At 43.6% G+C, this 12,802-nt stretch overlaps 1 protein-coding gene across 1 annotated transcript in view; it reads left to right on the top strand.

The window, feature by feature from the left end:
• Nucleotides 1-12,802, top strand: part of DNAH14 (dynein axonemal heavy chain 14) — a 530,612-nt gene that overhangs the window by 96,866 nt on the left and 420,944 nt on the right. Inside the window, 1 exon segment of the mRNA XM_065589985.1 lies at nucleotides 7,982-8,044. Within this exon segment, the coding sequence (XP_065446057.1) occupies nucleotides 7,982-8,044 (63 nt within the window).

The following is a 12,802-nucleotide window of genomic DNA, read 5'->3' as shown; positions in this document are numbered from 1 at the left end:
GAAGACCAAGGACTGCCCGTACTGCCGAAAAGTATCTGTTGGGAACCTCCATCATCGATAACATATAGACCTGGCAACCCAGAGCCAACATATAGACCTGCCAACCCTACTTCGACTCCATCAGTATGGGAAGAGAGAACAAAGAGATACACCATCCCAAAGGACATCTTTGTTCTTCCAGATCTGCAATCTCCCCGGTTGTTAGTACCATCTCTCACCAGGGAGATTTTGACACCACCAGGGGATATGGGCTATGGAGTAAATCTATCTCCCATCCCCTATATTAGCCACAGCTTTCTTCCATCAGAACTGTCGGCCCCACATATTAAACCAGATCTGGCCTTTTTGTCATTAGGAGAATTAGAGCTACTGGAGGAACCATCACCACCACCTCCAAGGGAGATCAGTCCAGGCAGGAGATCGAGAGCCTCCTGGAACCAATCTCCACCCAAACACACCCTTCAAGTACCCCATGACTTGAGGACCTCCACAACCCACCTTCAGTCCCTCCTGTTGGGGCCCATGGGACCCATATGCACAATACCCAGGGTCAATACGATCTCATAGGAAGTCATTCCAGCCCTCCAAGAGAACAACCAAAGCTTTCTTGTGACCCTATAGAAGAGAACTACAAGTTGGATCTGCCATTTCCACTGGTACCAGCACAAATATCTTCCCCATCTCTTATCACCCCAGCTTCGCCATCCCCTCTGGATGGCCAGAAGCAGTTTCGAGAGCTGCTGTGCAGGGTGGTGGCGGAAATTCAGATCTGCCTAGAGGAGGTCCAGGACACACAACACAAGTTCCAAGACATCCTATAACCCACAGGATCCAGCTGAGTAGTGCTCCCAGTAAAGGAAGCAATACTGAAACCAGCAAGAGCTGTATGACATACATCAACAACATGTGCCCCTATCCCCAAGAGGACTGAGAAGGGTTACTTTGTCCTGGCTAAGGGAGCGGAGTTTCTGTTTACACACCCCACATCGAGCTCTCTAGTTCAGGCTGCAACAGAAAGATCTAGGCAGCAGCATCCAAGAGCCACTCCCTGCGATAAGGAGGCCAAGAATCTGGACCTGCTGGGGAGGAAAATATTTACATCTGCTAGACTCCAGTTGAGAATATTGAACTATCAAGTGCTGTTGGCCAGGTTTGATCTTTTGAATTATTCAGAGTTCTTAGATTTTTAAGGACAAATTACTTCAGCAAGATAGGAATCGGTTTCAGCTCTTTATTAATGAAGGCAAGCTGGTGGTCAGAACTGCATTACAATCGGTGGTTGATGCACTGGACACCGCATTAAGGTCAATGGCAACTGCCATTGTGATGTGGCAAAAATCATGACTATACTCTTCAGGGCTTCCCAGGGAGATCCAGAACACTGTAGAGGACTTGCCCTTTGAGGAGACCAACCTTTTTAAATTAAAAGCCTGAGACGTTTTTACACTCGCTAAAGGACTCAAGGGCAACCCCCCACCCCCTCCCTGGGTATATATACAGCAGCTCCAAAGAGGAAATAATTCAAACAAACTAACGACTATGCCTCAACTGTTTATCACTAGTGATTCTATGAACCGCCTTGTAAAAGACAGAGGGCAAAAGCCATGATACCCTGTATCTTCCAAGTCAACCACATCAACCCAACCTCACCTCCTGGTGAAAAAGATACTTTTGACTGGAGGCTCTGGAGTTGTGAACCACTGTTGTTGCTGTCTCCACAGAATCCTCATGTATCCTTTTGTGGGTGTGGCCATCTAGCACTCTTTCCCCACAAATGGAGTGCAATAACAATGAACATGTGGGTGCTAGATATCATCCATTACATCTACATAATCTAGTTTCTCTCTGTACCCCCTCAAAAAAAAACTTTCCCTGTCTCCTCATCAGGGACCATTTTCATAAGGAGCTCCTCTGCCAAGAGGTAGAATCTCTCCCTTCCAATGGGGAACGATAGCGTGGGGTACTTCTTTAACATCAAAGAGAAGGGTTCTATTTGAAATATTTCCTAGTTCCCAAAGAGAAGGGAGGGTGGAGGCCCATTCTTGTTTTTTTTTTTTCCCCCCGCCCACAAATTATAATTCCGTTTGGTTACACTGGCATTGACAATACCTTCCCTGCAAAAGAATACATGGTTCACAGCTCTCAATATGAAAGATGTGTACTTTCATGTGTCATAATCACCCCATCCACAAAAGATTCCTTAGGTTTAAGGTGGGTCTTGAGCACTATCAATACAGGGTGCTTCCATTCGGTATACCAAGCATCTTCACCGAAGAGTTTCTAGTAGTAACACCATAGTTCAGGTGAAGCAGCTTCACTGTCTTCCCATACTTAGATGATTGGCTTCTCATTTGCAGGATACGTCTAGAAGTGCTTGCATCAACCTCATCCCTGCTTCAGCTTCTTTCATCCCTAACAGTCTGTGAGAGTTTGGAAAACTCTGTCCTGTTCCTGATGCAAACTATAGATTTCATAGGAGCAATGTTAGACTCAGTCAGGGTCCAGGCTTATCTCCTGATGGAAAGATTTCACGTTACATGCAACCTGATAAACCAGGTTACGTGCAACCCTCAAATGTCAATCTGGATTTGCCTTTCTCTCCTGGACCATGTGGCATCATGCACCTCTGTTACACTGTTTGCCAGACTCCACCTCTGTTACCTGCAGATTTGGCTCTGAACAGTATCTGTACTAAGCAAATACAGCATGAATACCATAGTAACAATCTGTACCATGTTGAGGACCTCACTAACTTGATGGAAAGATCCCAAACAAGTTTGTGTGCGTATTCTTTTCCTATCACCCATACCCAACAAGTAAATAATTGTAGATTCTTCCCTGATAGGCTGGGGAGTGTGCATGGAACATCAGCTCAGGACATTTGGGTGCCCCAAGAGACTACAATACACATCAGTCTTCTGGAACTATGGGCAGTCTGAGAGACTTGCAAAGCTTTTCTACAATTCATTCAGATCCATCGTCTTCCCCCCCCCCAAAAAAGCTGCAACTCCAACCCAGAAAAGCCTCATCTGGAGCCCCAGAGCAGAGTGGGGAGAGATTTCAAGGAGAGAGTCTCAGTCCAGGAGGGTATATCCTGGAACAGAATGGACTGCAGATTAAAAATCCTCATCTGGAGCCCCAGAGCAGAGTGGGGAGAGATTTCAAGGAGAGAGTCTCAGTCCAGGAGGGTATATCCTGGAACAGAATGGACTGCAGATTAAAAATCCCGGCCTTGATCCCTAGCCCTAATGTAGGTCTAAATTCTCTGGGGAGAGAAGCAGGGTTCATACCCTACTTCCCTTCTCCCCAACTTGAATCAGGGAAATTTCAGTGATGATACCCCATGTTCCAGGCAGGGGGAATGGGACTACAAGGGGGAGGACACTGAGGGAGACATACCCAGAGGGCTCAAGGTGCTGAATAAAGACCATGTCCTGGCTTTAGCCAGACAGAAATACCTGGAAACCCAGCCAAAAGGGCAAAAAAAAAAAATCCAAGAGCAAGAAGGAAAATAAGACAAAAAACCCCCAAAGAGATTTTTTGTCATCTTACACAGACACACCTCCTCCTCAAGTGAGGAAGGGGAGCTCTCAGATTCAGGCACTGAGCAGCACATGGAAAAAAATGGAACAAACTCCCCCCTCCCCCTCCCCAAAAAATGTTTAAACCTATGTACAAAAAGGTTGCATCCACAATCCAGATCCAGCCTGAGAATGCATTAGAGGATTGCTTTCTAAATTCTCGCCTAAGACAGCAATCCTGCTGCAACCATTCTTCAAGGATGTGATCAGAGAGAAGTGGGAAACTGCTAATAGGGGAAAAAGCATAAGCAGGAATTCACTTGGATATTACAAGTTGCAAGAGCCAAAAAATGCCATTACGGATATACCAAAAGTTGATGTTGCAGTGGCAAAAGACCTAGTAATCTCATCTGAAGTGGATTTCTTTCCTAAAGATCCCACCTGATAGAAAGGTGAAAGCTACCTTTAGAAGGGTCTTTGAGGCTTTGTTAGACACCCTCAGATCATCGTTGGTGGCTACATTCTTCGCAAGAGTCTGTATCCTGTCTGGATATCCGTAAGACTGGGAAGGATGGAGGCTTTTGGTCTACACTTCAGAAAATTTTCCTGGCAACAGCCTTTATAGCAGATGCCTCAATGGATGCAATGAGATTTTCAGCTGAGTCCATGGCATCCCCAGATCGGCAGACATCTCTAGCACACATCTCATCCAGCTTTGCCCCAGGAACTGGATGCTCACTCCAAACAATTTCTGTGATCCTCTAAATTCACAGGCTCTCTCCTCTTTTGGGGGAAAAACTAGATAAAATGATGACAGAAAGCGCTGCCAAACTGAAACACACCCTCTCTGCCACACTCAGTACTCTAAGGAGAGACCACAAACCCAGCAACAGACAAAAACTTTCCTATTGTCTATCCTCTTTGCAAAGGTATCAGAGGAAATAAGACAGGTTTATCAGGGAAAACCCTGGAATTGGGAATCAGGTGGAAAATCTAGAGGTGGATCCATCACCTCTAAAAGCCCATTATGAAAACAAATGAATGTGCCTCCACCCAGACCTGAGTGGAGGAGGCAGAATTTCCCACTTATCAGAAGAATGGTCTCTATCGACCAGAGACAAGAGGACAAGAAAGGTAGTGAGTTGTGGATACTCTCTCAAATGGAGGGCCTCACCCACCTCTTCATCCAGTCCCCCTTCTTGAATGACACCATCAAATGCAAACTGGTGTTAACGAATTCTCATATCTCCTGGACATAGGAGCAATAGAAAGGGTTCCCTCAGAAGAAAGATTCTTAGATCTACACTCCATTTTCTTAATTGTCCAGAAGCATGGGCTAGGGTGTGGGGCAGCAGGTCAGAGCTATCCTGGGTCTCAAATAGCTTTACACATGGATCTGTGGATCTAGCAGATGCATATATCCACATTCCCATTCGACCATGCTACTACAGATTGCCCATTACCAGTACCAAATGTTTCCTTTTGATTTTTTTGTCTGCTCCCAGGGTCTTTAAGAAGATGCTTGTGACAATAATAGCCAGACTCAGGTCCCAGGGCACTCACTTGTATCCTTTCCTAGATGACATCTTCATCAGAACTCCAACCCAAGCAACAGAACACAATGCCACAGTCCAGTCTCTGGATTTGCTTCAAGCATATGGATTTGTAAACACCAAGAGTAGCTGCTTGGCTCCCTTCACCTGGGAATAGAAATAGACTTCTGTGGCAAAGGTCTGTCCATTGTCAGACAGATTACACAAGATACAGAACCTGATATCCAGTTGCTAAAATGTTCAAATCTGACCATAGCTCAATTTCTACAACTAATGGGCTGCCTGGTTTCATGTATTGGAGTCAACCCATGGGCCATGTCAGGTGCCTCCAGGCCTTTCTCCTGAAAATATGGAACGTTTCAGCAGAATGCATGCAAAGTTCTGAACCGGGGTGCTAATTTCACTAAAATGGTGGACAGTCTCACAGAACATTGCAAAGATCTTCCCTTTGTCTTAAAGATGCACAGGTACTCACAACTGATGCTAGCCTGAAGGGATGGGGAATGAATCTGGGGCACAGAAAAATGCAAGGTACCTGGAACCCGAGGTGAAATTAATCAAATGGCAGACTGGCTCAGGAGATGCACAGTCAACAACTCAGGATGGTGCTTGAATTAGTAAGTCTTCGCTATGATTTTTCAAGAACTCAAACTTCTGGCAGTCAATCTATTAGCCAATCATAAGAACACAAAGTGGCCAAAGTATCTCACAGGGATGCAGATGCCAAATCTCTGGTGACGGATGCTCTTTTGCACAGATGGCTACAAGGCCTGCTATATGCTTTTCTGCTCTTTCCATTTCTAGGAAAGGTGATCCAGTAGATAAGATGAGGCAAAGGCAATGTTAGCTAAGGAGATCATAATTCTTCAACCTGATTGAATTGAAATTGGAGCCACCAGTGTAGCTACCGGTGAGACTAGACATCATTGACCAAGGCCCATTCTTCCATACAGACCCAGACAGGCACCTGCTGTCATCCTGGCTATTGAGAAGGAAGCTTAGCTATGCTAGGATTATCCTACAAAGTGATTGGAACACTACTGTCTAGATGAGCCTCAACACTAAAAGCCCAATCTTCCGTTGTATTAGGTTTAACTCACGGTGTCAAGAACACAGCAAAAATTGCAGTGATCCTGGTATCCCAGGTATCCTGTGTTGATCGGCTCTTTCCTTTTACCCAGAATGCATAGGTTCACAGACAGACTCTTGAGCTGAAGTAATATGTCATTTATTTGGTGCTTCAGTGAGTGATCAGTCCACCAAAACAGGGCACAGCATAGGTTTAAATGCAAGTGTGCTCCTTCATTCATGAGCTCGCCTTAAATACATTGTTAAAAAGGTATTCATTTATATATTGTATAAACATTTTTTCTGCCTTAGCAAACTAATCTTAGTGCTAACTCAGTTGCTTATGTTGTTGACCTAGTTGTTTACATGATCAGATTGCTGGTTCAGCATTTTACCTGGCTGTTCTCTTTCCTTGCCAGACAAGCAGGCATCTTTCCACATGTTCCAACATCTAAAGTATACATTCTACATATTACATCATTGACTTTCTTTAGGAAAGAATAGACAAGGGATTTCAGCCTAGGTCCATAGTCTGGCAGGTATGAGCTATAAATAATATCCTATTTGCGTGATTGTTTGGTTCCTTGACCGAGACCCCTTAGGTATCCATATTTCTCAGAGTAGTCAGACTGGCTAAACCTGCAGTTAGACCAGTTTTTCCCATTTGGGAGATACCAATCGCACACCATTTTGAGCCATTGACATCAATATCTCCATTTTACCTATCCATTATAACCTGTTTTCTGGTCGCCATCATGTCTGCTAGATGAGTTTCTGAACTGAAAGCTTTATCCATGCAGGATCCCGAGTGTGTATCATAATGACAAGTTGGTGCTAAGATTCCCAGAATCACTCTTGCCTAGGGTGAATTCATCTTTCCATGTTTCACGGAAGACTGTCATTCTTTCATTCTGTCCAAAGCCACAGTGCCCAATAGAAAAGCTGTTAGCACACTTTGGATGTTAGAGCACTAAAGAGCTATATCAAGCCTACTGAATCAACAAGAAGACTGGGCTTCTTATTTGTATTTGATGTGAAGTCCCAAGTATCCAAGCTATTGCTAACTAGGTGGATCAAGCTATGGATCGTTCAGGTATATAAGGCAACAGGTACTCTTTTCCAGACATCGTCCAGGCACGCTCTAGTCTAAAGGACCTATTGCGACTTTGTGGGTGGAAAGAGCTTGTGTTTTCACTGCAGAGATCTGCAGGACAGCAACATGGTTCTATATTAACACCTTTATTAGACTACTGTGCAGGTTGCAGGATTGTGCAGGTGTGAGTCTAATAATAGCATTACTATTTTGAGTGAGTAAGTTCGGGAGAGCGGAGTTTCCCAATCTCATTCTGTTGTGGTTTTTTTTGTTTGTTTGTTTGTTTTTTTAATCCCTCCCTACTTCGGTTCACTGCTTGCTACTTCCCATATATATCAGATCTGTGGTAAATGCTGAGATGAAGAATGGTAAATTTCTTACCTGATAATTTCCTTTCTGCTAGCAACATTCTCCCACAATTTTACCCTCCCTGGTTGGCTTCCTAGCCAAAGGACAGTATTTAATTTCAATATTCATGTTTGAAGGCCACGGCCTACTGTACGTAGTTTATTAGGTGGTGTTTACCCTAACCATATTCTACAATTTTTTATACAGTTTTGGGATTAATCATCTGGCAGCAGGCCAGAGATTAGGGGCCTGAATACACCAGGCTCTGCTAAAGCTTTGAACTGCTTCCAGAAACTGCACACAGGAGGGGAATACCCTCTACATATCATAATTGTGGGAGATGCTGCTATCAGTAAGGAAATTATTAGGTAAGGAATTTACCATTTGTTTGTTTCTAGAATGAAGAAATATTTTTTCACCTGGAAAATCAATGTTCGAAGAGCTAAGACAACCAAGAGCAAGTAAGTTGGAATACAAAATATTGTGAAAAAAATTAAAAGGAATCTGAATGTTCTGAAATGTATCTGTTGAATAAAGTGCAAATTAATCTTTCAGTGTTATGTCAATCAGCAGTAAACAATTACAAAAAAATCGCTAGGGCATCTTTATTGTATTGATACCTGCATGACAAAAATTATTGCAATGAAAGTTCAGTGGTACATCTCATAGCCTCATAGACTTTAAGGTCAGAAGGGACCATTATGATCATCTAGTCTGACCTCCCGCATGATGCAGGCCACAAAGCCGTCCCAACCCTTACCCTTCACTCTGCTGTTGAAGTCCCCAAATCCTGTGGTTTAGAGATTTCAATTAGCAGAGAATCCTCCAGCTAGCGATCCCTGCCCCATGCTGCGGAGGAAGGCGAAAAACCTCCAGGGCCTTTGCCAATCTACCCTGGAGGAAAATTCCTTCCCGACCCCAAATATGGCGATCAGTAGAACCCCGAGCATGTAGGCAAGATTCTCCAGCCAGACTCTCATTGGCCATTATACTATTTACCAGCGATGGCACGCTGTTCCTTTGACGAAACTCACGTTATCCCATTAAACCATTCCCTCCATAAACTTATCTAGCTTAATCTTAAAACCAGACAGGTCCGTTGCCCCCACCGTTTTCCTCGGAAGGCTGTTCCAATATTTCACCCCTCTGACGGTCAGAAACCTTCATCTAATTTCAAGCCTAAACTTCCCCACGGCCAGTTTATATCCATTCGTTCTCGTGTCCACATTAGTACTGAGCTGGAATAATTCCTCTCCCTCCCTAGTATCTATATTACTGTAAAGCATAATATCATAGAGGACCGTCTTTTTGTTGTATGTTGAGGTCATGGTCCATGACTAGGGACCCGACATGCTATTCATAGATTCTAAGGACATTACTATGGTAATACAAATAATAATAGAGTATGATTGAGGTCTGTTCCACCCTTATAAAGTAAGAATGATCAGGTTCTATGCAGACGGCACATGGAGGGACTGAGAGGAATTCAGTCTCTATGCTGGGACCAAAAGAAAAAGGATCCCATGGCCACTTTCTCTATCCCATTCCCATTATGGTCTTCCTCATTAGTACACAGACCCAATCTATGGCATGTAGAGGTGCACAGGCCTATGAGTGACGCAGAGAATCTGCCACTGGTTCTCTGCACAATGAATGCATTTCTTTCTCTATTGTGAGTTCAGGCCAATGCCTGCATAGAGGAGTGGGCATAATGATCTCTGCTTTATGAGGCCCCGCAACATGCCTGTACAGCTGTACAGCTTAGGAAGAATTCTGGTTGAAATTGGGAAGTTGTTAAGCAATCCAGGATACAGCAATTTCTTCTTTGTCTGAGTATCCACCATTGCTAACAAGCCTTTATGTGTATCCCTCAGACCGGACACAATAGCAGATTGTTAAGGACTTATGGTCTGAATAGGTCTTACCTGGCAACAACAAGAAAGTAACTGCATCCTAGGGGTTCTCTCCAACTTCCCTCAATAGGGGGCTGATGTTAGGAGAGTGAAAAATTCCCAAACAAAACAAACAGAGGTGACAAAGCAAAAAAGACTGAAAGGGGAAGACAAAGCCAGAGACGAAGTTTTGGGCAGGAGAGGGAAAGGGGGATGGACCAGCCAATATCAGAGAAGGCAAGATGGACAGAGAAGGTTTCATGTTTCAGAACACAAGACATGTGCTACAGCAGAAGGACCCTGGACGGTCCCATATCATTCTGATCCCAGCCCAAAGAATAGTTTGGAATGGTGAGGAAACCAAGGCAAGTAAATGCATTTAGGGTTTTTTATTTTTGTATAGATCTGTGGGTTTCTGGTGTGATTAATTAAAAAGCAGTGAAGGTTTCAGAATCCTGTGCAAAGTTTGTGGTACACTATTCACATGTTCCTTGAAGAGGCAAACTGTGGAACCAGAAAATTCATGTGGCCAGAGTTTTAGGAGAGGGTATTGTGATGGGTTGTCCCCCCTGGGGTGCAGTCTGGGAGATTGGGAACCGCTGGGCCCCTCTAACCACTCAGTTGGGTTGGCCCTACTCATACTGCTTGGGAACACAGCAAGCCTAACCTAAGCCCTGTTATCACGCCGCATGATAGCAGGTGGCGCCACACACCCAAACTGAGCTATCTGAGAGAGCAGCTTCACCCAAGCCACTCAAATACATGCAGCAGACAGCAGCCAATTTCCCAACTTTCCAGACTCTCAACCACCACTGGAGTATAAACCCAAAATTATACCGTCTTGTGCTGTACAGGGAACTGTATAGCGTAAGCTCATAAAATTCACTCCCTCCCTTGTGGAGAGGAATATGCAGCAGTCTTTGCCTCGAGCTATGATTCCCACACACTTCACGCCAACTCACTGGTTTAGATAAAGCAAAAACAAGTTTATTAACTACAAAAGATAGATTGTACGCTATTATAAGTGATAGCAAATGGATCATAGCAGATTACCTAGCAAATAAACAAAAACCGCAAACTAAGCTTAATATACTAAATAGATTGGATATGAATTAGCAGATTCTCACCCTAAGAGATGATACAAGCAGGCTTCAGAGTCTTAAGGGGCAAGCTGCATTTACTTTGCTGCTTGGAATCCCCAGGTGTTTCATTCACAGGCTACAAATCCCTTTAGCCTGGATCCAGCACTTTCCCCAGTTCAGTCTTTGTTGCTCAGTTGTTTCCAGGAGTCGTCTTGTGTGGGGAGTGAAGAATGTCAGATGATGTTACTCTCTGCCTTATATAGCTTTTGTATATGGTGGGAACCTTTTGTTTCAAAGCTTGCTTCCCAGACCAGTCTGTGGAAAACTACTGACATCCCAAGATGGAGTTCAGCATCATAGAATCCAAGAAGTGGAAGGGACCTTGAGAGATCGTCTAGTCCAGTCCCCTGCAGTCAAGGCAAGACTAAGTATTATCTAGACCATCCCTGACAGGTGTTTGTCCAACCTGCTCTTTAAAATCCCCAATGATGGAGATACCACAACCTCCCTAGACAATTTATTCCAGTGCTTAACCACTCTGACAGTTAGGAAGTTTTTCCTCATGTCCAGCCTAAACCACCCTTGCTGCAATTTAAGCCCCATTGCTTCTTGTCCTATCCTCAGAGGTTAAGAACAAAAATTTTTCTCCCTCCTCCCTGTATCGTTTATGCATTTGAAAAGTGTTATCATGTCCCCTCTGTCTTCTCTTCTCCAGATTAAACAAACCCATTTTTTTTCAATCTTTCCTCATAGGTCATGTTTTCTAGACCTTTAATCATTTTTGTCACTGTTCTCTAGACTTTCTCCAATTTGTCCACATCTTTCCTGAAATGTGGCACCCAGAACTGGACACAATACTCGAGTTGAGGCCTAATCAGCGCAGAGTAGAGTGGAAGAATTGCTTCTGGTGTCTTGCTTACAATACTCCTGCTAATACCTCCCAGAATGATGTTCACGTTTTTTTGCAACAGCGTTATACTGTTGACTTCTATTTAGCTTGTGATCTACTGTGACCCCCAGATCCATTTCCACAGTACTCCTTCCTAGGCAGTCATTTCCCATTTTGTATGTGTGCAACTGATTGTTCCTTCCTAAGTGGAGTACTTTGCATTTGTCCTTATTGAATTTCATCCTGTTTACTTCAGACCATTTCTCCAGTTTGTCCAGATCATTTTGAATTTTAATCCTATCCTCCAAAGCACTTGCAACCCCTCCCAGCTTGGTATTGTCCGCAAACTTTATAAGTGTACTCTCTATGCCATTATCTAAATTATTGATGAAGATATTGAACAGAACCGATCCCTGCGGGACCCCACTCATTATGTCCTTCCAGCATGACTGTGAACCACTGCTAACTACTCTCTGGGAATGATTTTCCAACCAGTTATGCACCCATCTTATAGTAGCTCCATCTAGGTTGTATTTCCCTAGTTTGTTTATGAGAAGATCATGCGAGACAGTATCAAAAACCTTTCTAAAGTCAAGATATACCACATCTATCGCTTCCTTCCTATCCACAAGGCTTGTTACCCTGTCAAAGAAAGCTATCAGGTTGGTTTGACACAATTTGTTCTTGACAAATCCGTGCTGACTGTTATTTATCACCTTCTTATCTTCTAGGTGTTTGCAAATTGATTGTTTAATTATTTGCTCCATTATCTTTCCGAGTACAGAAGTTAAGCTGACTGGTCTGTAATTCCCTGGGTTTTCCTTATTTCCCTTTTTATAGATGGGCACTGATTTGCCCCTTTTCAGTCTTCTGGAATGTTTCCTGTCTTTCATGACTTTTCAAAGATAATTGGTAATAGCTCAGATATCTCCTCAGACAGCCTCTTGAGTATTCTAGAATGCATTTCATCATGCTCTGGTGATTTGAAGACATCTAACTTGTCTAAGTAATTTTTGACATGTTCTTTCCCTATTTTAGACTCTGATCCTACCTCCTTTTCACTGGCATTCACTATGTTAGATGTCCAATCGCCACCAACCTTCTTGGTGAAAACTGAAACAAAGAAGTTATTAAGCACCTCTGTCACTTCTACATTTTCTGTTATTGTCTTTCCCCCCTCATTGAGCAATGGGCCTACTCTGTCCTTGGTCTTCCTCTTGCGTCTAATGTATTTGTAGAATGTTTTCTTGTTTCCTTTTATCATGTGGACTGATCACATGTCCTTGTACAGTCATAGCAGCCATTACTTGGAGGCTGTCTGTAGTGTTCTCAGGAAGACTCCTCAGATGGGAGATA

The sequence above is a fragment of the Chrysemys picta genome, chromosome 3 (genome assembly GCF_011386835.1).
Source record: "Chrysemys picta bellii isolate R12L10 chromosome 3, ASM1138683v2, whole genome shotgun sequence".
Classification (NCBI taxonomy): Eukaryota; Metazoa; Chordata; order Testudines; family Emydidae; genus Chrysemys; species Chrysemys picta.
Note: the sequence above shows the minus strand (reverse complement) of the source record. Positions and strands in the feature narration are given on the sequence as shown.